Source organism: Physcomitrium patens, chromosome 3 (assembly GCF_059467195.1).
Source record: "Physcomitrium patens ecotype Gransden chromosome 3, ASM5946719v1, whole genome shotgun sequence".
NCBI classification, from domain to species: domain Eukaryota; kingdom Viridiplantae; phylum Streptophyta; class Bryopsida; order Funariales; family Funariaceae; genus Physcomitrium; species Physcomitrium patens.
The window spans coordinates 5955357-5979856 of record NC_143412.1 but is presented as its reverse complement, the minus strand read 5'-3'; the positions used below and the strand labels follow the sequence as shown (position 1 = coordinate 5979856).

At 41.1% G+C, this 24500-nt stretch overlaps 3 protein-coding genes across 13 annotated transcripts; 2 read left to right on the top strand and 1 right to left on the bottom strand.

Moving 5' to 3' along the window:
- Positions 1–509: 509 nt before the first annotated feature.
- LOC112279676 (uncharacterized) lies at positions 510–2480 on the top strand. The gene has a single exon (XM_024514323.3). It carries the CDS (start codon positions 673–675, stop codon positions 2227–2229), a length of 1557 nt encoding a protein of 518 aa, XP_024370091.1. The 5' UTR covers positions 510–672; the 3' UTR covers positions 2230–2480.
- A 638-nt stretch (positions 2481–3118) lies between these two features.
- Positions 3119–17150, bottom strand: LOC112279831 (uncharacterized). Of its 11 annotated transcripts, none has more exons than XM_073532470.2 (17): positions 16904–17147; positions 16046–16597; positions 15351–15584; positions 14286–14995; positions 13814–13905; positions 12480–13374; positions 10762–12011; positions 10510–10533; positions 9748–10149; positions 9419–9502; positions 7222–9153; positions 6551–6924; positions 5918–6278; positions 5015–5763; positions 4518–4684; positions 3865–4005; positions 3119–3658 (listed from the first exon to the last, which is right to left on the bottom strand). In XM_073532470.2, the coding sequence occupies exons 2-17, from the start codon at positions 16048–16050 to the stop codon at positions 3504–3506; spliced, it is 7575 nt and encodes a 2524-aa protein (XP_073388571.1). In that variant the 5' UTR covers positions 16051–16597; positions 16904–17147; the 3' UTR covers positions 3119–3503. The 11 variants fall into 11 exon arrangements, 10 of the variants coding, with proteins under 10 accessions (XP_073388571.1, XP_090104720.1, XP_073388568.1 ...); XM_090248594.1 differs by having other exon boundaries at positions 3829–4005; positions 15351–15922; positions 16904–17145; XM_073532467.2 differs by having other exon boundaries at positions 3829–4005; positions 16904–17145.
- Positions 17151–19837: 2687 nt separating this feature from the next.
- LOC112280026 (uncharacterized) lies at positions 19838–24293 on the top strand. Its single transcript, XM_024514933.3, has 11 exons — positions 19838–20589; positions 20923–21056; positions 21187–21345; positions 21457–21947; positions 22037–22250; positions 22352–22816; positions 22941–23039; positions 23192–23239; positions 23373–23483; positions 23608–23698; positions 23854–24293. The coding sequence occupies exons 1-11, from the start codon at positions 20157–20159 to the stop codon at positions 24072–24074; spliced, it is 2466 nt and encodes an 821-aa protein (XP_024370701.1). The 5' UTR covers positions 19838–20156; the 3' UTR covers positions 24075–24293.
- The last annotated feature ends 207 nt before the right edge of the window (positions 24294–24500 follow it).

Genomic DNA, 24500 nt, shown 5'->3' with positions numbered 1-24500 from the left:
ATCATAAAAATATCTTAACTTGTCCAAATTCTTTATTAAGATGAATATTGATTTGGTGTATTTAGTTTCTTTAGAATCTAATTTATAAATTAAAATTTCTTAGATATAACACTTAACAAATCAAATCTAAAAAAGAACAAAACAACAAAACAACAAAAAAAAATGTAAAATTTGTATCACAATACAACATATGTTTAAAAACACATATTTATTTATAACACTTATTTTGTAGAATCGAAACAGACTCATTTAGTGCTTTTGCGGAGGCACATCATAAACCTTTTTCAATCTCTCTATATCTATTCCTAAATCAATCACTTTCTCTATGTGAATAAATCCCCACACTCAACCTGCAAATGAATATCCATTCACAGTGATATTGTACAGCCAACAAGTGAATGGCCATGACCTAATTCATCATCTCTCCTGTTACACCACTGGCAAAGACCAAGAGTGGACTAGTAATTGTGAGGTTTGATAATTGAAAATAAAAGATTAGCGGTTGAGCCATGTCACCAGCTACGTGTGTAAAGAAAACAGCTTTGTAATGCAACGACAATGAGCCCTAATTTTTAATTTCGGTTACAATGGGGACTTGTTGTCCTCGGACTATAGTTGTCAGCACTCATCACTCTCTTTCGATCACAGCTACTTTTGCACTTTCGAGTCACCATGATTCGTCCATCTGTGGGTCGTCGTCGTCTGAGTTTTGCTCTTGTTTTTGCTCTTCTCTTGACATCTCTCTTCCTCGTCTTTCCATTCCATTTGTTTTACCAGAGTACATCGATGTCCTGGACCAGTTTAGCACATAACCCTGGCGACAATTTGCACTCACTCACTGACTTCTTTTCAGGGTCCGATGGGCTCCGAGCCCGCCATCGTTTCCGTTCGTACGAAGAGTATCTTCAGCTACAACTCAACAAAACCCTCAACGCGAAGTTGCGTGAGGTGTGGAAAACCGTCGACTGGCGTCGTAAAATCAATGTGTTCTCTTCCATTTTCCGGTGGCATGTAGATCAAGGTCTGGTGAAACCTGGCCAGAAGGTTGTGTGCATTGGAGCACGGATGGGACAGGAAGTCGTGGCTTTCAAAGAAGTCGGGGTCGCGGATGTCATTGGTATCGACCTCGTTCCTGCGCCGCCACTGGTGCTTCGTGGAGACTTTCATAAGCATCCCTTCGCAAACAGCACGTTTGATTTTGAGTTTTCGAATGTTTTCGATCACGCCTTGTTTCCGAAACTCTTTGTCTCGGAGATCGAGCGAACTCTCAAGCCTGCTGGTGTAGCGGTACTGCACGTTGCACTTTTCACCCGACCAGACAAGTTTTCAGTCATCGATCTGCACTCTGTCGATGCCCTTCTTGCCCTGTTCAAAAACTCGGACGTCATCCACATCCGTCGCGTTGATGGTTTTGGATTGGACACCGAAGTGGCCATGCGGAAGAAAAGCAGGAACAATGCAAGAGCTGCGAGTAATTGCTTCATAACTAAGTCGAAGGCGGACGTTTTAAAACTCGCAGAACCCCTGGTTCTGTCGGAGCCGAAGAAACCCTGGATCGCTTCCAAGAGCAGCCTTAGATCCATGAAATACCTTCCATCACTCACTGACATCAGACATCACAGACGATATATCTACGTCGACATCGGGTCCCGGAACTACGGCTCCAGCATAGGCAACTGGTTCCAAAAAGCATACCCAAAGCAAGGCCACAACTTCACAATCTACGCAATCGAGGCAGACAGCACATTCCGACACTCTTACTCAAACCACCCAGAGGTGAACTTCATGGCATACGCCGCGTGGATCAGGAACGAGAGCTTGAGCTTCGGAAGCGACATGGATCGAAACGGGTGTGGGCATCGGGGAGGAATGGGCCGAATTCAGTATTCTCCAAGAGTGTCCCAGAAGTCATCGTGGCTGGATAGATGCGACCATCGCGCGGAGGTACAGGGACTGGATGTGTCGGAATGGATTCGAAGCATGGTCCGAGAGGAAGATTTCCTTGTGGTGAAGATGGACGTCGAGGGAGCGGAGACTGATCTGGTGCCGAAGATGGTCGACACTGGCGCCATTTGCCTAGTTGATGAGCTCTTTCTGGAGTGCCACTACAATCGATGGCAGCGTTCGTCCCCGCACAGATCCCCCAAGTATAACCGCACCTATCAAGATTGTGTGTCTTTGTTTCGATCTCTGCGCCGCCGTGGTGTGCTTGTACATCAATGGTGGTGATCGCCTTCGTTCCGGGCCACGGATATGGACGCTGCTTCTCATCGTAGTTTCTGATGAAGCTTCGTGGCTACGTAGTATCGTGATCCTAAACCAGAAGTTGGACTCAACAAATTGGTTTTCCAATTAGGGTTTTCTATTAATGCCAAAATATGACAGACAGTGTAATCAATATAATTTGTATCTTCAATACAAATATTCGTGTGGTTTTCATTAATGCCATTTGAAATGAAATTCTAATCCTTACGTGATTAGTAGCACCTTGGATATTTACGGCACTATTCAAGATTCTAAGCATGACCTCCCTACTCTACTTGTAGTTACAGTATCAACAATAAATATAAAAATATGTTATTACTCAAGCTATACTATGAATATAACTAAAGAGTAACTAACCACGCCCAGTGATTGTATTTTGGGACTCAAATCCCAGTTCTAAAGAATAATCTTCTTCTATATATATTTCGTATTCTTAATGCTTTTTGCTACATGGAAACCTCGGTAGTGTGTTGGTAAACAGTCTAGTATAACAAATAGAAATCATCGGATCTCCACAAACGCAGGTTTTATATTTTTCATGTGCCTTACTTGTATTAATATGGGACAGTTTTTGTTAACATAATATGGAAATAGTTGATAGATCAAAATCACCTTATCAATGAAATCGAAAGATTACATAAATACAAACATTAAATTTTATGTAGAGCAAAGATGTTTCAGTATTACAGTATCATGTTAAAAAGTTACTATCTTATTTATACTTCTTGAAGATCGCTCTCTCATTTGTAACTATGCGTAGAAGGACACAAAAATTAATGGTTGACGTGTATGGCAAACATGATCGTGAGGTTTGGATTGTGAATCTCTGGACAAGTTGTCACACTGGACGAAGTATTCAAACACGAGTCTTCGATACTTAAATTTGTGGAAGTCGCGTGGCTTCCATGTTGCACATAACATTACAGTTGCAATTGCAGATTCATCCTCACTCAATCTATACTTTTTCTGTTTAAGTATACAAATCAGTACCTGTAAGCACGTGGGGGTTTGTTTTCAAATCTACTCTCTTAAATGTTTAGTTGGATACCGTGGATGCACCTAGATGTGAATTTATACAACAGGAGATAATAGAAGCTACTTGATACATACAAGAAGTCCACTTCACGACACAGCAGTCTCTGTCCGGCTTCACGTGAGTCAAAAGTGAATTGTTGTCTGAAAATCTGAGAAGACGTGTTTTAATAAACTTGAATCAAGCAATAGTTGATTAGAAGCTACTAAACAACTGAGTGGGTCGCTAATTGTCGTGGAGAGGAGACATCAGCAACCGCATCCAATTCTCCGGGTTCAGATCCTTGCTGAGAGGTATAATTGTGTCTATGAATCTCCCCTAACTCGTTCGATGATGGCAAGATTCCAGCTTCGACTTCACCTATGATCCAAACACTTAGCAAATCACATCCTTCCAACTTCAAAGGCGACCCTCTAACAGTCCAACCAACGCACCATGCATTTTTGTGCCATTTTCTAATTTATGCACAGTTCGGAAACATATCAATGCACATTTATGAGAAAATTACATTGAATAGGAAATGAATGTACCCTCTGACAACGATCCAAAGAAGCGAATTGGATTACCAATCTCCCCAACAGAAGCTCGTCCACTGCCAAGCGAACCCCATGCATGAATTTGAGGCTCTATTTCCAAGAGATCTTTAAAAGTACTTGAAATGCACATGGAATCAAGAAATCTGCTGTTGGTGCTGCTCCTCCCAACTTCTGCACTTGCACAGACATTACAAAGTCAATCAAACGAAGAATGTTCAAAATATCATAGTTGACCAATGGCAAAGAATCATCACGTATCCGATATCAATATGAATTCGAAGTAATCAACGTGAATTCAAAATTGCATGCCCAGACAATCAGACTCCAGAAGCATTTCAGAGGTCTCCGTTTCTCAAGGATCTCAAAATTCGAGGTTCTCTTTTCAAAGAACCCTTGAGAAGCATGAAAATCATCGATCAGAACTTCTTCACTGTCCTATGATTTTAGCAATCAAAATATCTCTTAAGCACGTTAACCCTCCACTATGTAAACTTTTTAGATGATGTTTCATTCCCAAAAAGTTCACCACTTTCATATTAAAACTCAGGGAAGATCGCTGTATGGCCTCAGAGAAACGGAATGAGGAGTGCCAAAACATAGCGTATATCACATGACAACTGTGGCTCCAAAACATGATTCGCAACCCTTCATATCTGGCAAAGACAGTCATTGAAAGTTATAACCTTCAGTATTCATTTCGCCTGGTGACAACAAGCTGTGAAACTCAAGTGAACTTTCGCAAGAATACTCAGATGAACTTATGAGGGGGAGCGTCTTCATTGAAGCAGCTCCAATCAGCACAAGTGCAGCTTCCTCCATCTTCTTGAGTTTTGCCCAACTCGTGAACCTTCTGTTCAGATATCAAAAAAAATGATGGCATCTCAACCCAGACTTTCAACACCCCTTTCGCTTAATAGTATCTGATTATCATTAAGAGAACGGCTGAAGTTTCTTGATTAATCCTAATAATCATCGAGACTATGTGCGGTTCAGGAACACAGATGAGAATGGCGACGAGTGACTGTAGCGTAATACTTCTTGAACTCCTGACCGTTTCATAGGGTTTCTATCACGCTAGCTCTGAAATACATACCCAACCTGTACTTTTTGTCACCCCAAACACCAAAGACACTGAGAGTAAAATGATTTTTGTTCAAAATGAACGGGACCTAGTCAATACCTTGTCACATCAGCAGACGTTTGAGGTGGCTCCTTTGTTATCAAGTCTTTGGATATCATTTCCGTCGCGATCTGAATTGGTGATTCTAATTTTCCCACAAAAGTCTGATCTGGCTGAAGACCATTGCTTGCCAATAACTGACACACCTCCGGAACTGATGGTTGAATATCTTGTCTTGCAAGGACCGTTGCTTGGGTATTGGGATTACATGCGTATAGTTCCATCGCTTTCTTTAAACTCGTTTTATGTCCAGGAGAGGATAGAGGTGTTGATGGTGTTGATGGAGAAGATCCCTTCAAATCTTCCCAATCACTCTCTTTCTCGCTTTCTTCCTCTACAACACCAAGTTGCTCAGGTAAAGCTTCGTCTCTGGTTGACGATTTCGACACCTTGTGATGATCCTGTGCAGCAATCTCTTCGGGATACAGTTGGATATTGGCTCTAGTAGCTTGTATTCCTGGGTTCACTCCAGCGTGGAAGCTGCAAGTTGCTGTACTCACGGGAGGGGGTGGTACATTCGTGGAGCTTGTTACGTGAATAGGAAGCTCAACGTGAACAGTAGGAAGAATTGTAGGAAGGATACTAATTCCCAAGTGTTGACAGAAAACTGGCATCGACATGGACGTCGCAGCCGAAGGGTTGGGCGATGTTGTTGATATAGCAGCATTTTTTTCTGGTGTTTGAGCTCCGACGTTACTACAAGGAACTTGACGCTCAATTGCCTCGTCGTGCACCTGCGTAGTCTGTAGCTGCCACGCACACACAAAACTTGTTCACATTGTTTTTCTCACATTCACCCCAATTTTCGCTTGCAAAAAACGAACACCAAGTACTTCAAATGTTTTCTAAGTAATAAAGACGCCTCTATCAAGATGAAAATGGTTACGACAATTACTTCCACACCTTTGTACTGTACTTGTGCGGTGCTGAAGGTGAGGGTCTCAGGATACTTTGGATTAGAGGCTCAACATCCGCAGTCTGGATGCCCTGATCTTTGAAAAATAAACTTATTTCCAGCTCTGTCCCTTTATCAATATGGGATATGATCTCTTGCTCTGTTGCGACATCAACATGAGGCACAGCATCATGCTCTGTGGCAACACCAACATGAGGCACGGCATCATGCTCTGTGGCAACACCAACATGAGGCACGGCACCATGCTCTGTTCTATTTATGCATAATACTGCATCGGGTGTAGGATATCGGATCATCTCATGTGACTGCACAAAAACCTCAACTTCCTTGTCAACCCGCTTGACTACCCTGCACAGCAAGAACATTTTGGAGTGTGCATTCTTCAAAGATAGGTTATGGGATTAGGTGTTCTGGTTACGTACCATCAATAATGTTAACCGTCAACTTATTTCTATTTTAGATACCATAAAATATCAAGAGAATCATCAAACACTATTCAATTGGTTCTTTTTCTGACTTAACAAGAATTTAATACATTCATAACATTCGATAACAGTTACAATGTTAGAGCGGCCAAAATTTTACTAGATGCAGTCATTTGACACTATTTTTGTACTTACGTCCTGTTGATGGGCAAAGATATCGGCTGCATGCTAGAAGCGGAAACTTCTTGATCTTGCAAAAGGTCATCCTGCAGAATTGAGTGCAGAACAATATTCATCAAAGTCTGCTCCAACTCCATCTTCTTTAACTGTCCTTTGTTTTCCTTACCAAGTGCGTCAGGAAAAGTTTGTCGAGTGATGCGCTCAAGAGCGAGACATTGTACTTCTGATTGCATTTCCTGCTGGACAGAAGTTGATTCTTGCAGATGATCAATCATGCAGCCTGGGATCACGTTCTCTATGCTCTCTGAAAATACGCCACCCAAAAGTGTAAAAGGTGACACAGGTAGATCTTTAGAACTAATATCACGCTCATGTCGCTCCAGTCCATCCTGCTAAAAGCAAATTCAAATAATAAGTAACTTTTCCAAAACGGATGCATCGTCAGTGACGACTTTGAAGTGACATTCAGCGGACTACTCATAGATACCTTACGGCTTATAAGTTCAAATTGAAGTTCATAATACTTTTGCATGCTTCACATAGCTCACCATGGTTTTCATTTCTTTTAACATACATTTTGATAATTCAAACACTTTCTGCAATGTTAAAGAAAGACCAAGAGGAATGAGAGTTTGAAATCAAAACATAATTCAAGTGATCTTGCTAATTTGGGTTTGCATTTTTGCCTCAATTGATGAACTGAACTCATAGCAAGATTCGGCTTGCTCATCTTTGTCACTTCCAGCATCGGATAAGAAATCGCTCTTGACTGCAACACTGATGTGCTCATTTATCGCACTGCCCTCAAGACCATGTGAATTGAAGAAACTTAAGCTCTTGAATAAATCAGGATTTTGAGGTTTCCCAATTTCTTCAGATCTACCCTTTACTTTCACATCATGCTCGTTCCTTATCTCAGTATTTGTCTCCGAAGATGGTGCATTTGCCATCCGCGGAATGTTTTCACAATTAAAAACAGTCAGATCTCCGCCATCCAACACTGATGTTTCCATGATCGATGAACCCTCTGTTCCAGCTCTAATGCCAAGCTTTCCGAGTGGGTCCGTCCCATGAGCAATTTCCACTTTCAACATAGGTAGTTCTGTCTGTGAAATGGACCCAAAGGTCATAATATCCTGTATTGAATCGACCTCAGACACTTTAAAAAACTCAGATTTGAACATTTCTGTCCAGAATCCTTTGTGATGAGCCCATTGTCCGCCTCCATTGCCATACCTGTGAACTTTATCCGAGCTTCGCATGGATGGTGATTTTGTTCTTGAAAAGTTGCGGCGTTTTCCAACGGCACTTCTCACTTTCCCAGGTAGCGATGTGATAGCCTTCTTCTTAGCTTTGATAGACTCTAGAGCAGCATCACCTTGTGCAGATAAGTCCTTGCAACTTTTCGAATTGCGAGAATTGTGCACTTCCATTCCCGCAAATGTAACACGTCGCAAATTCATCGATCTTCCGGACGTCCCTGGTGAAGTTTTATGCATTTCATGTGCGTCCCCTCTACGAACTTGGACGACTTGTCCAACATTTCGGTTGTAGCGCATAATATCTGTAGGTTTGTGAGGAATATCAGTTCTAATCAACGGATCGGCATTCCAACCTTTTACTCTGATAATATTCCCCCTTGAATTGAGCGTAGATGGAGAACGAATCCATGAAGCGCGAGACTTGAGGTTTGTTGTTACGAGATTACATTCCGCTTTTGTGAGTTCTCCCTGTTCTAACTCTGAATCTACAATTTTCCGCCCTGTATTTATGTCATACTGAAAAGATGGATTTGGGTGCTTCCCACGTACTATCGATGGATTATGTTGCACACGAGGAAACGCTCTGCCTGCAGCAACATGCTTCCTAAAATTACTTGATCCTACTGATGATCTAAACATCAACCCAGGAGGAGGAAAACTTCTTCTATAAACAGTCGCTTTCAGTTGAGGCTCTTTTCTGGGATGAGCTAGCAGCATGGGGCGGAAGAGACTAGGAAAAGTATCCTTTGCTTTAGCCATCCTTTCAACCCATGGTGTAGATCTGATTTTCCATGTATTGCATATTCGTCTCTTGGTCGTAGGTTTGGCTTGAGCTTGTTCCGATAGAGGCTTCCACTTGCCAAATGATGAGGAACTCAATCTATTGATCGAAGAAACGTCAAAGTTTGGACCTGAAGTGTCACTCAACTTCCCATCACAGGCTTCAGAAAGAGATAAACATCTCCTGCCGGAAAATCTACTACTGAAAGGTTCAAATTTAACTGATCGTCGACTATCGAACCCTCTATTTGAATATCTCGATGCTTGATTAAGTGAAGCCGGGAGTATGGTATGCTGATCCTGTTTCTTCCTACCAGAATGAGATTCAGGTTTTCCGACACTCAAACGCAATAACTTTTTCCCCCTCTTCCTAGCTGGAAAGGTGATGCTTCGCTGTCGCTTGGATCCTGGAATCTGAAAGCCGACAGACCCATCGCCAGTGGTCGAGCAGTCATTGCTTCTTCGCATCCACATAGACCTTTTAGGTTCTTCAAGGTCATCATAGTCATTGGCCAGGAACTTAAAAGCAGTTGAACTTCTTTCTTTCATATAAAACTCTGCCTTTGGGTCATGCTCCTGCATAGAATGCCAACAAAAACATTCATTTCAGTTACTGTAACAAGGAAGAGCTTTAATTTGTTTGAGCATACAAAGCTTCAACACTGGAAATTTGACCCCAGGAGTAATATTATAGCTTAACAATACTTGAAAGCCGCAGTACATGTTGAACATAGAACACGAGACAAAGAATTAACATGACTAGACCTTCGTCAATAAACTTAGCATTCCAAATGTTAGCGAGAAATTATGATAAGCAGGAGGATGCAGAATCTCTCATTGCCTGAAGACGACCGAACAGAGATTGAAGGTGAATTCGTTCCTGCCGCAGTAATTTCATCCTCTGAGATGCTAGTAGTTCCAATTGCTGCTCATCACCAATCGACAATTCTAGTCATCATAAAAGATGAATTTAACATAAACCTTATGATTACAATCTAAGCAAAACCTCGGCAGAACCCAGATAACTCGATAACTTACCTTCAGATTTAATCATTTGTTTACTAAAAAAAGCACACGAGTTAACCATCATAAGAGAAAGCTTGTCTCTACATTGTTATGCTAGAGCAGTAAAAGAGCTTCACTTTTTCCTGATGACTTGCCGATTTTTACCTGGTCTAGTTGATCATAAAAACTAGCTCCATTTGCGTCAGAAATCACGGTAGCTCGAGGAGTCGGGCCCTTGCGTGGAACTGGCTTTTGATTTAATTCATCTTGTTTGATAGGGAGAAGTAATGATATTGGCATGCATTTGTTTACAGCGTTTGCTGCAGCTAGCACCACTCTGTCCAACTTCGTTTGTGGATAGGAATCGTTCTGGTCTTCGAGGAGTTTTTGTCGAGACAACAAATGATTTGATTCTATGGTCCTCCGACTTGACTTGTCAAGCTGCACTGCTATCATCGATTCAATTTCTTTTGCAAAACCTGCAGCTGCAGCTGCACGGTCTATAGCATCCGGCTGCGGCTTATGTCGTAGTGTGGCTGTGGCGTTGTCAGTCGTATGTACTACCTGCTTTCAAAGCATCAGAGGAATGCTGTCATGTGAATGATAATTTAGAAAAACACTTGTTTAGTTTTTTAATATTTTGACTCGCAACAGATACTTTACAACTGATTCCGAGACGTTCTCTTTTCCTTTACGTGGTGACTTCCTGATTTTATAGCCTGGAACGGACCTTAGCGATTACCTAGAACTTTACTCTGGTGTCAGGCACCGATGCCGACGAAGTTTTCTTTATGCCCGACTTTTCTGCTAACTACCGGATGAATCAACGTTAAGGCACCTGGATCTATCAATAAGCTATCAGAAAATATTACAAACGAATAAATAGAAGAAAAGGATGAAAACTCTTGAGCAAGTGAGGTAACTCACTGGGGATTGCTTGGTTTCGTTTCCCTGTACAACAACGCAGCTTATGTAGTTAGTGTCTGATAGAAATCCACAAATCAGCAGCATAAGTCTTTTATCATCATGTTTCAAGTCATTGAGGTTCTTTGCCATGCTGTGTTCCTTCACAAGAGATGTTATACGTCTTCAAAAGCCTGCGAACAAATACAGAGTACTTGAGATTACTAATGATTGTATGCCTCTTACAGACAGGATGGTAGAAAACTCATCACTTACTACATAAGCATGCTCCCCTGCGAAAATCTCAGTTGCTGGAAATTTGAACTGAGTTCTTTCACCCTCTCTAGTTCGAGAGGAATCTTGAAACAGTTTGTAAACAGTTTTTACAGGATCGTTAAGGTCTGTTTTTTCATTTGAAGGACGATTCTGTCGAGATGTTTCGTCGTGACCCCCATTGGTGGTCTCATTCCCTTCTACTTTTAGTGAGGAACTCCGTACGTCATGTGAAGTACACAGATCTCTATGGTCTCTGTCCTCAGTAAGAGGACTTCCTTTTGAAATTTTATTCAACCGTCCCTGAGAAAGCTTGCTCATGCCCCTGCAGAATTTCTTCGAATCCTTTTTTTTTCTTTCCTCTATAATGACAACATGACCAGGAATCTCAGTACGAAGATTACTTTTTTCGTCTTTTCCATTGCTACCTTGTTTCCCGACACAACAATTGTTTTCAAACTTCTCCTTCGCATTTACCATCTCTTTCTCATGATGAACAAGACATCGAGGACAAAGACAAGAAAGATCCTTGTCATCCAAGTGAGTACCATTATTCCGATTAAGGCGAGAGTTGCCGCCTGGTCTATTAAGAGACCTACAAGTCTTTTCACATGCTGACATGTGACAGTTATTTCGAGATCCAACGCCACAATGATTTAAGAGGCACAGTTTGGAGTCTTTCTTAGGATGGTTGATGCTAACGATCGCCGCTTGATCTCTCGAGCCATTCTCACGAGTTGCCTTGCTGCAATTATTCCGAGCATGGTTTCTTGGACCGACATAATTAGGAACCAGAGAGCACTCTTTGGAATCTCTCTTTGTCTCGCTGCAGCTGACAGTACAAGCTCCAGAACACTTCCGATACGCTGGCATGTGGCAACTATCCCGAGGACCGACGCAATAAGGATCCAAAAGGCAGTTGTTAGGGGCTTTCTTCACTAGCTGATGACTCCAGTTGGTTTGTGAGGAATCCTTTTCAACAGTATCTACCTGATCACTCCTATGCGTAGCATCTTTTAATGATTCCTTCCAAGATGCGGTTCCTTGTCTAACAACATTCTCACCCCGATTGTCCGGTGGACCTACTCTTTGACATGGCGACTCATTTGGGGTAGAAATCTCAACGTTGAAACCGGGTCGGTTTTTAGAATCATTTTGTGACACTTTGATATTAGTCGCCATGTCATCAGATAACTCGATGGTTATTTCATCAAGACAGTCAGCCCGAGCTTCTTCTGGAGGCTGTTCAAAGCCTGCAAAATAAAAGCACAGAAAAATTCCGGACAATCATTTATGTAAGCTACATTTGAAGTTTAGGAAGAACAAATACTTACCACGTCTCAAAATATAATATAAAATTTTGTAGCTAAGACAACGTTTTCCGTCTGCAATCACTCAAACTTGCCCAGAGGAATCCCCAAGAGCCATGTCATACTGTCAGTTAAGTAACGAATGAATGAAGAGTTGAGATCCACATGAAAATGCGAATACTTTCAAAACCTTCTATGAAAGCACTCTAAATTGATTGCAATTCACTATTCCTTGTCATAAACACATCGCTTGCCCATTAACTCCTGCTAAATAAATCGTTTGATAGATCATCGTATTTTTCACCCAAGTGAGAATGTCATTAAATTTAAGGAGACAAATATTTTAGAGTAGTTAACAGTGGATCCGAAAAAGAGATCAGGGGCCTAGAATCAGGCTGGAATTTCACTCACCGCAAGGCGAATTGCCTCTGCTGGTGTAGGCAGCTGTATCTTTAGTACAAGCCCGAGGGTTCTTCTTCGAAAAGACCTGAGGCAGGGACACATGACACTTTCCACACCCTTGGTTATCACCTGCAGATGTACTATTTGCTCCATTTGCGGAAGTTGATTCTGTCGAAGCAAAAACCTCGCTGTGGAGCCGGGGACACTTAGAGATATCTCCAGAACCACCCTCATTCTTACGGATAACCATGTTTCCACAATCCGTGGAAGATCTGAGGTCGTCATACGCACAATCAACGAGATCAGTGTATAGCCTTTTCGCTGTTTCCGCAACTTGCTGAAGCTTTCGAACATTTGATAACAACTTTTGTTTCTCCTTCACATGGCTACTCTCAGATTGACGCATATCAATCTTCATAGAATCGTTCATTACATCAGCCTGGTGAGTAGCGTGATGGTCTCCACATGACTTCACATTGGCCCTAATAGTAGCCTCTGCACTGCGGTGAGTTTTTCTTACAGCTTGTGCAGAACTCACCTTCCCTGCAGCACTACTCCCTGAACGATTATGTGGAGCATGTCGGTCGTTGGAGAGAGCAGCAATAACATTTTGAAAGTATATGTCTGCGTCACTGGGTGGGGTACTCTTGATAAGGTTTTGTGAGCTCACAGGAACTCTGCAGGAATGTTCACATATATCTGGCAAGCAGATATTGCATACTGATAGATCCTTGTTGTTCGAAGCCCCACTCCCATCACATATTTTGTCTGGTTCTTCTGAGAATTTCATCTCAGGAAATTCGTCTTTATGAAAAAAACTACAACCTTTGATACTCTGAATTGCTTGACCCGAAACGCTTGAAGTAGAGTTCGAGGAACGAGAATCTGCCTTTCCATTGATTGCCTGGACGCAAACAGCGACATGACAGGAACAAGTTAGATTTACCAAGGACTTGAAAGCATTAACTTCTTGGGATTAATCAATCAGTCGATATTCACCTCCGCCATTGTAAACAAACAATTAAATTAACTGATACAAGGCAAGGCAAAGTGTTCCATAACGGGCACACATCACGACACAGAGGTCTATCAGTTTCCGCTGATCACAGCGAAAGATGATGATTAATTCACAATTCACGGGAATTGAAGATTTGGCAATCATCCTGACCCTCATGGAAGTCCTTCAGCTTATTCATGGAATTGAATCACTTTTAATTAGACCAACACGTCCTGTGTACGACCCCGAGGCCCATGCTTATGATTCACGTCGTTAAATATCGTTGAATTCAAACAAGAAGTACTCAGCAAATATCACCAAAAAGAGCTTCACCAAAGCATCTTACACACAGAGCTTGTTTTATCCTTGTAGCCAACTTTGCAGCCATTCCACCTTCTTCAGTCAATTCGTTATGTACTCGCTTACATCCACTTATTTCTGCAGAAAAGTTCGACGTGTTAATTCTAGCCTTGGTATCAACTGCTTAAGGGGAAAATAGTAATCAAATTTGATAAAGAAAAAGAGACTGATGGTAGCCATTAATTCATAATTCAATTGCTCGAATCATAATTTGGCCTTGCAATTAGCAGGCAGCTTGCGTCCACCTTCTAAAAATCCTGAACATATTGTATAAGTGTAAATGGCAGTTTGTCATGAATGCTCCAACAGATACTGTGGTCAAGAGCATGTAAGATATCTTCTAAATCAAGATTTCCCATTTCCTCAGAAATCGCACCAAAATTCAACGATAGGTTGTATAAACATTTTGATTAAAATTATTCTGTGACATTGCAATTTTTCATGGACTAAAATTGTACCCAACGAGGCTTCGGGTTGAGGCGTCGAAATTTGGCTTGACAATGTTGGTGGAGGGACACTCCAAGCTCTCTCAGGTTCCAGCCTGCCGAGTTGCAACGAGAGATTTTTCGTGGGAGTTGTACTACTATTTTTGGTTGGAAGACTTCTAAAACTTGCACCACATCCATGGAGATTATGGATCGGCGAACAGGCATTGTCGCGTTGAGGCACAGGGTAGACCAAGGACATCAACCCGGTTGGTGAGCACTGGACGGGGTCAATGCTTTTCGGGATATTTTCCAAACTTCCATTCGGACTTGCTGCATTTGTAGATGCGTTTAAAACAATCCCATTTCCATCTAGATCATGTGCTCTGGAAAAACAGAAATCCGAGGTCTCCATCTGACCTCCCACTAAAACTCGTTTTGGTTTCGCTGTGAACACCACATCAGCGTTAACACGAACTGCTGTGTCGGCGAGGCATTCGCATGCTGCTTCTTGGGTAATTCTACTCCTTAGTTCGTCACAATGCCTGCTACAAATCCTTAGTTTTGATATGTCCCTGGTTTCAGAGAGATCCGTCCTGCTTTCTAGCATGCTTCGAACCCCGACTTCGTCAAGTTGAGCTTTCTTTGTTTCAATCCGAATCCCACTCGTAGAAGGGATATCAGTTTGGGTTCCCTCGTCCACGATAGCCAGTTGCCCAATACGCGAAATGGCGCCATCCTCCCTAATGCAAGAAATAGGCACGTAACTTGTGAGCAACAATAGAGCGGACTTGTAATTTAAGTGTTGTAATGGTCAATTAGCCCGCTTGTGTCATCAAATGATTAAAAGTTCAACACCAACGTGCAACACTTGGAGGAAATGATGCCAGAGGCCAGCACCTGCAACTGATGTGTGAAGTAAGATGCAGCATTAGAAGCTACTTCCAACTACAAGAGTGAATACCACAAAGAAAAGAATTCGGGTGAAGCACATGCCTGTCGCTAATAAGAAATCGAATGGTTGTAAGCATATGAATGCATCATCGTACATCAACATGCTGCACTATTGCCAAAAGTCCTACTACTGCGGTGACTCACCGATTCCTAAAAATCAGAGTGCCACTTGTTGCTGTAGAAGGCGAACAGATGTTCGAGGAACTCCAACCGTCATCATGAAATCTTGATGAATTTTCACAGGACGGGGAGGCGATATATTTTTTCTGTTCATGAAGCTCACGTCGCTTCCAAATTTGTTGCATCTCTCGTTTGTATCTGCGAGCTTCCAGTCGTAACATTGCCAACCCTTGACCTTGACCTTCTCCATTGTTGTCCCTGCTCTCATACAGCCGAGGTGATCACATGCACTCGTAACCAATGCAGTATATAATGAAAAGGTAAAGTTTCTTTTTTAAAGAAAGTGGATCCCGCAACCATTAGAGCAAGCGCAAATCACTTGATTCTATGATAGAATGCACTTCAGTAGGCACTGGCAAGCAAAAGATTTTCATGAAGAGTGGCTATTATCCTCGCTTACAATAGAATGGATCCCAACACAATTAGGGGTTGCCATCCCAGTTTCGAGCTAAAAAAAGGTAGGTTTTACACTGCTGGTTACGAGCCGCCCTCAATCGCCAGAATTAATCAAACGGCCATTATCAGCACATATTGTACTGCAGAAAGCTTAATAAGGAGTACAATAAATATGTAAGAATTGAATCACAGTTCAATATATTGAAGAGTGAACAATTCAGATACCAAGAAATAATCAAAAAGCAAAAGGTTGAAGGACTTACGGCATTTGCAGGCCGTCGTGGGAACTCAAACGCCAGGCGAAAATTGGCTCATAGCACGCTTATTCAAACGCGTCTGCGCCACTTGCTATAGACTTCCAACTGTTCTCCCCTCATTTTTCTCATCAAATCGGTCACATCAATCAGAGGAATTGTCCAATAAACCGGACATTGCCGACGTCAGACAACAGTGGTTTTGCATGCTGAAGCATCCGGCAAATGGCTTCGACAGAATTTCTTCGGGGCCGGTGGCATATTCAAAATGGCAACTTCATAGACACCGTGTGACATGGTGCCAATCAATTCCTGCTTTTCTTGGCACATTCAACAGAAGTTCACATTTTCAAGAACAGAACAGCCGAGGCAGTCACCTCGAACCATGCCGGGCTTCAACTCATTCTTTTTCTCTCATATCTGTCAACGACGTGTTGACCGCCATTCTGGCTTCCATTCTAACCAAATCCCGCAGATACCCGTCAACACTGCACCTCAACCATCTCCCCTGCCATGATTCTCATCACAGCAACATTGGACTCTCGTCACAGTATTGAACTCCTGCATATAGATGCAAAGTTCCACAATTAGCACATCCTATCAATACAGGAAAACAAAAAAAAAACAAAACAAAACAAAACAAAAAACATAAAACAAAAAAAACAACGATTGATTATTTAGACGTATACATCAATCACAAATCCAGTTAATTACTTGCTTTAAAAATTTCTGCGACGCCAAAACTTTCTTGCAAATTGATCAACAGATTATAAACGCATCAAGCAATCCTAGTCACCACAGCCATCCCCTTCTCATGGCCTTGTGCATCGTAAGAATGATTGCGAAGCAGTTCTGATGTCAACTTACAGAACTGTGACGCTCAATTAAAAGATTGTGCTGCATAATGCACGTGTCCGAGAAGAGAGAAGTCTTTTCCTGATTGCTTCGACATCTTGTTGTTGCTCCTCCTGCATTGAAATGTCGCCTGCTTGCTTTATTAGGTCAAGAACCTCGGATCGGTCATGAGTGCCACTGGAAACTGCAAGGCGGCAAAAGGTTACACAACTGTAGGATCTCATGTGCTTCTTAACCGTAACATCCACACCATTAAGTTCCACTCTAATTATAAAATAATAAATAAATAAATAAATAAATAAATTGAAGTATAATTAATAAATAAAAATTCATGTGATTTTAAAAAAATATTTTAGTAAAAACCATAATTCACATTCATAATCATTTCAGGACTTTTGACTTGTATAACACTAGAACAAACCCATGCCATTCCAATCTTTGGCATTGCCATCCATTCATATTCTCTTGTTCTCTTGTTTTCTTATTCAGCGAATGAGAAGGCTTTTTTATCTTTTTATCTTATATCCAAGTTGTTATATATAATAGATAAAATAATATATGATCTAATATATTTTAATATATAATAGCTATTAATATTTATCATGTAAAATTTCTTTGGATATATATGTATGTATATATATATATATATATATATATATATAAGCTATATATCACAATTACTAAGCTATGTATCACAATTTATCACTAGTTTTATACAAAAAAATTAATATTTTTTTAAATAGTTACAAATTTAAGTTCATTTATTATATTATAATAATAATAAATTAGAAATAAAAATCTTACAAGGTGTATAGATTAAGAAAACTCAAGAGATTGCATGAATTCTTGTAAATATCACAAAATTATTGGAAAATTTCTTGGATAATATTATATAAACCAATTTTAAACTTTTTTATTTAAATATTTTCAAAAATTTTATTTTTTTAACATAAAATAATATTTAATAATAGACAAGTCCTGCAAAAACAAAAAAATAATGGATCTGAGAAGGATTTTAATTCTAATAAGTTGTTTCTAATCTTATTAGTTATGTATTAGTGTGTCCATGAAGTCATCATGAACTTCACAATTATTTATGAAAGAGATTATTTTTATTTTGATAATATTACATCTTTTAATGCTATTTCAAAAATTTCTATGTTTATCTAATGATTTTGCACTAAAATTTTAAAACAATCTATAATTAGGAATAACAAGAATTTAATTGTAATGACAAAAAGCTCATTTGTAATTTATTATTTAGAAATTGTATGCAAATAAATTTAAATAATTAAAATTTAATAATTATTAAGATTTATTATTAATAAATTTAATTAGGTAGTACATAGAAAAACTTAAAGAAAAATTATAATTGCAATTTAAAATTAATTACATTTCTTTTTTTCATATGTACTACAACTTTCTTCATTTGTAGTTTTAATTTAGATGCATATATATATATATATATATATATATATATATATATATATAATTACTACAAAATTATAAAAAATATATATTTTGATGTGTTACATCTTTTAAATATAAGATCCAATAAAAAAATCAATTAGTTATATACAATCTATCAAATAATAAAAAATATTAATATTCAATTATCTATTATTAAATTCTAGATTTTATGGATTTAGTTCCTATTCAATCTATTTAAAGAGTTATCTAATGATAATTAAAATTAAGTATTTACTATTTATAATAATTTTTAGCATTCTAAATTAATATACATAAATATAATCACTATCTCAAAAAATTACATTTCTCTACCTTTAAATGTATAACAACATTTTGAAATTTGATATATTTTATCTTTATTAGAATGATAAAATCACTTATTTAAATCATTACAAGTTATTTAATGATAATATTTTTAAATAAGCTAATTTTAGTTTTTAATTAATTTCAAATTTATTAAAAAAATAAAAATAAAAATAAATAAAACATTAACATTTGATAGCAAGAAAAACATTCATCTTTTTAAAATGTCAATTTGTATATAAATTTTTATCCTAAAATTTGTGATTTTTTGGTATTTTAAAATTTTAGCTAAGTAACTTTGGTTTCAAATAAATAAAAACAATTGTTTTACACCAAATTAAAAAAAAAAAATAACAAAAATCTATGTCTTCAACATTGACACATCTCATTTCTATCAGCAACTGTTAAAGTTATATTATTTTTACTAACTTGTTGGTTTAATGACTTGAAGTTCTAAGAGCTCAACCAATTGTATGCTTAGGCATCACACGCTCAATACATTGATGACAAAACTTTGGTTGCCAAATGTCATGCTTCTTGTTGAACTATCTCATGTCCCATCCTCCAACCATGTTCAAGCAGCAGGTTTGCACCACTTACTATGGTCTCCACACATTGAACTAAAGTCCGATTTCAGCAGCAAATCAGCAACATTCTTTAGACAAGAACGGCAGGTCCCTGAGAGATGGCGGTGTGTTATTTGAAAGCTGCAATACTACTGATATTTTCTAAGTTTGACCCCCCTATTAGCCAGAATAGATCTCACTCGACAGGAAGACGATGGGCCACACTGATTGGAGAGAATCCAGGCTGTGAGATTGACAACCATTGGATATGCAGACTCACAACCAATGCCGCCCCCCTCTTCCAGCTTTCTGGATATGGACACATCGATGTCGCTGCAACCATCGCCAGGAAAACCCCTCTCTTTTTGGGACATCCTCTGGATGCATTGACTAGATGATGCACACTCCGCAACAAACAATTGGTCTAGATGGAACTGAAAGTAATGGAGATGGATCGACTGATCGATTGCTCGCGCGCACCCGCGAGACGCATCGGAACCATTCATCGACGCGGTGCTGCCTTTTCCCGATCGACGTTCGACGATGGATTCTGCTCCACTGGTCGACATGCCGATGCTGCGGAAGCGCATTGCTGTGGCTGGAGCGGGGGGTTTGTGTTCGGCCGCAGCCACAGTGGTGACGTGCTCGAAGGTGATCACGCCAATCGGGAGACCAGGTGTTGGTTAACCTCCTGAGTGGACTGGAATTTCAATGCCTCGAAGCTGATTTCGGACTTTTGTGGTGACGACGTCGCGCGGACGTAGAAATTGTAGCTCAGTAGCCTGTTTCTCAAGCTTCGGCGCAGTGGCAACTTTCTTTCGGAGAAGATTCTCGAGGTGTAGAGCGTACCGCAGCTGGAAAAATCTGCAGTGGGAAATCAGTGTGATTGTTGGGGAGTTTGTAGAATTCGGTGCATGTGAAGTTGCATGGTTGGGCTCACCATGGCCGCCACCATAGCCAGCTCGTTGCAAGCAGCACTCAGCGGCGCTGGACAGGTTAGATTGAAGCCAATTGAGCAGGTGCAATGTTACGACTTCATCGCATGTTCTCATTGGAAAACAAGGGCTTCGAATTCTGCAGAGTCGTTGCACCAATGTGAGAATCTTTCGGTGTCCATGAACTTAGCAGAATTTAGAGCACCAAAGAACAGCTTGAGAAGAGACGGGCAATCCGTGAAGTCGTACGCTAGTCCTAGAGCTGGCCCAGTGGGTAATGGAGTTAGTGCCAGCTCCTCCAAAGACACCGCGATTCTGTGGTTCAAGCATGATTTACGTCTGGACGATCATCCGGGTGTGGCTGCCGCTTCTGCGTACAAGCGTGTGCTTCCCGTCTACATTTTTGATCCATATGTCTGCGCCGGTTAGTCCTTCGTCGCCACATTTATGTTCGTAGCCACCCTTTGAATCAGTTCTCTGTTTAAATCTTAGTCGTCAAGAGAGTGCGTAATTTTATTGAACTGTGCTAATCTAATTTGTGAAACATTTGGTCCACAACTTAGTCGATATTTGGGTACCTGTGTTCCGAGAACAGCATTTGATTCCATACCCTACAGATTTGCAGTAATGTAGTCATCAACGTCCTGGCATCAGATTAGCATGTGTACGCCTTGACCATATGTGGTAAAGCAATTCGTAATTAGAGGTGTAAATGACTTTCAGTGGGAGTGCTGCAATTTGGAGTTCATCTGTGCAGGTTGGTCGAAGGAGCTGCTAGAAAGCTTGTGTGATGCTGTTTCCGACCTTCGAAAGGAGCTGCGATTGCTCGGCTCTGATCTGATCGTGTTGACGGCACGAACTGAACATGTGTTAAGTCGTCTCGCTCAGAAGGTATGCATTCATTATTCGATTTCAATTCCTGTAACCATTTTTATTGCAGAGTTTCATGCTGCCGGGCTGTGGCGTTTGTTGCATATTGCCGAAATTGACATTGAATCATCTTCCTTGAGCCCGGTTCCAGATCGGAGCAACGAGTATTATCACTGAGGAGGAAGTTGAATCCACTTGGCAACGTACAGTCCACTCGGTTCTCGAATCCTTGGAGAAGGAGGAACCATCATCGATTTCCGAAACCAAACTTGAGCTTGATCAATGGAGCGCGCCGCTATATGACACTCCAGTATGAATGTCGCACTAAACAATCCTAGTCCTGAGTCTTGTTAATTGCTCAAAAACTTCCTGACAAATAGAGTAGGATGTTTACAGCTTCTCTGATCTGTCGGTAATTCAGGAATCTGCGTCCATACCCGACAATTACCAGGCGTTCCAACGTATCGGCCTTCGAACTCTTGCCCCGCTGCCTTCACCGGCCAAATTCCCGGGTCTACCTGAGGGTCTGACAGATACAGGCTCCTTACCAGATTTCAAGGAGTTCACTGAGAGTGTCGAAGCCATTCGAAGAAAAAATCCGTGGTGGGAAACCTTAAAAGCAGCTCAGTCGCAACCAGGTGAAAGTCTGCTTCCGCAGGCCAGCAACCCATCGTCAAGCAAAAACGGCGTCTCGTCAGCTGAGTACAGTCCCTTCAAAAGTGTATTGAAGTGGCGAGATGAGTATATTCTGGAGGGCCCTCAAGCGTCCTTGTTGAAGAAGCAGGGCCTAGATGTAGAGGAGGAGGAGGTGATCGGGGAGTACTTCATCAAAGGGGGCGCTACCGGGGCGTTGAACGTCCTGCAAGGATATCTGAGATTTCTGGAGCCAACAAATAGAGATGATTACAAAGCGTGAGTTTAACACTCGCCTGTTCAGTTGAAGAACATGGGCTTGATGTTGCAATCTATCCTTAATCTTGGCGTTTTTGGCGATTTGGCAGTGTATACGAACACATATGGGAGATGGAGAAGAAGCCCGGTGCCTCCTTCCGAAAACTGTTCGCTAGCTCGTTGGCTTTAGGAACAATTTCACGGAGAAGAGTGATATTTGAGGCGCTGCAGTATGAGAGAGATCGAAACGGTGGTCGTTTGTCTCCATTCGGCTTCTCAACTTTTACAGTTGGAAACGCAGTTGGTGACGTCAAGGCTATGGAGGTGATGAGCTTGAATACCCGTAACACCACTCTCAAGCTCTCGCTTTGTGTCTAGCTCTTAGAGAGATTGGAATAGTGACAGACTCTTTGGTTTCGTTGCAGTGGTTCGACCTGTTGCAGAGAAAGAGCGAACTGCAAGCGAGTGAGAAGGGCTTTCATGTCAGTGCGTGGCGATGGAAGGGCTATCACATTCAGTACTCGGCGATGGGAAATGAAGATGGGCCTGCAGTGCTTCTGGTGCACGGATTTGGAGCGTTTTGGGAACACTATCGTGATAACCTCCGCGGTCTGGCGAATAAAGGCTATCGGGTATATGCTTTAACCTTGATAGGCTTCGGCCGCTCTGAGAAGCCCAACATGACCTACACGGAGCTTGTGTGGGCGGAGCTTGTGCGCGACTTCATTGTGGAGGTTGTGAAACAGCCTGTCGTCTTGGCTGGAAATTCGATCGGGGGTTTCACAACCACTGTTGTGGCAGGCTTGTGGCCCTCTTTAGTGTCATCGTTGGTGTTGCTGAATACTGCCGGCAAGGTGATCCCAGATTACAAAGGTCTCACTTACCAGAAGGTATTTATAGTTCTATTCCGAGCCTCGGACTTAGTTTCTCTCTTCCTTACATCAAGGCCGGTTTCGCGTCTGCAGCGGTGACTAACCAGTGACGGCCCTTCTCTTTTTCGCGATGGTTTTGCAGCCGGGAGAGAGCTCTCCAATAGCGAAGCCGTTGTCGAAGTTGCTATTATTCTACCTACAGAGCTCGAGCGACAAATTGCTTACGAGGTGCTATCCGAAAGTGAGGTTCTCATCTCTGCTGGATTGCCAGGATATCCTTACAGAGCTCTGTATTCAAAGATTTGAAACTGATTTGCAACAGTTATAGTTTTGGGTTTCCTAAGCTGATGTGAGGAGCTGACAATCCTGTCCCTTGAATTGTGACATAAATAGCAACCATCAAGAGTAGACAAGTGGCTGCTGGAAGAAGTAAAGCGCGGTGTATCCTTTTGCGGTTAAATTCTTTTTTGGAGTCTCTGCTTTCCATGAGTGTGGAACTCAATTTTTCGTGATGCATCTGAACTGTTTTTTCGTTCAAGTTCATGAGGTAGTTGTTCACCTTAGCTTGGGACAGTCGTATGATCCTGGTAATACAGCTGTGTTGGAGAGCGTCTTTCTCTTGAAAGCGCCGTTGCCTCTCAACTTCTTCCTAGACCGTTACAAGGGCAATGTGCTTTGCATTCAGGTATAGTAGAGGACTTTCGATTTCTGCAACACCCTCTGTGATTTTGAATCCCTAATTTTCATGAACGACGAAACTGGCTATTATTACGTTTTGTTCATATGCTTTCGTCAATGGTGGTGCGCAGGGAAAGAATGATCCACTGCAAAAGAACACCAAAAGGCCAGAAATGTTGCAAGCTTTCTGTTCCAACGTCTGCGTGGAGTATCTGGATTCAGGTATGTTGGTATTGATGCTCTACACCGGCATTCGACCTTCAAATGTTTCCAAGCATGTTGAGCATGTTGAGCACTTGGCTGTGTCGATTGGTCAAAAGTCTCGTGAAGAATGTCGAGCTTGAAGGCTAGTGTCGTGAACCTCGATTTTTTTACAGGGCACTGCCCCCATGATGAGCTTCCAGAAGAAGTGAACACATTGATCGACGAATTCGTGAAACGGGGACTAGCTTCTTGTGACAACCAAGCTAGTTCGAATTCTTCGGGCATGGCCAACGCCACAGATGATGCGCCTGCGACGCCTGCAGAGATCATCAAGGAGGAATTAAAACTGATCATCGAGGACCTCGAAAGTGCACGGGTCAACAAAACGAAGTGATCCATAGAACATAGAGACGCCACCACAAAGTATTCGTCGACTTTCAATGATTTGATTGCCAAAACTACAAAGAGATCTACAACTGAGACTGCAACGCATGATCATTGATTCTCAAGTATAGAAGAGTGATCTTGTTCGGATATCCTAGGCTTCAGTCAGATTTGCGAAACATGTTCAGCTTAACGCCCCATAACATGAATAAATACTTGTTGGAATCAAGCAGATTCTCCACCTTGACAATATTCTCGTGATATTTTCGTTTCAAATAGGGGGTTTTTAACATGGCCTTTTTGGGTGATATTTCATTTATGATACTTCGTAAATGTCCTGTGATATTTTGATATATCATTTGATACCTTACCAAATCATCCACCTCCACCTCCTTAGGAATAATAAATTTTGAATTAGGAGGTAATAAAGTTTGAA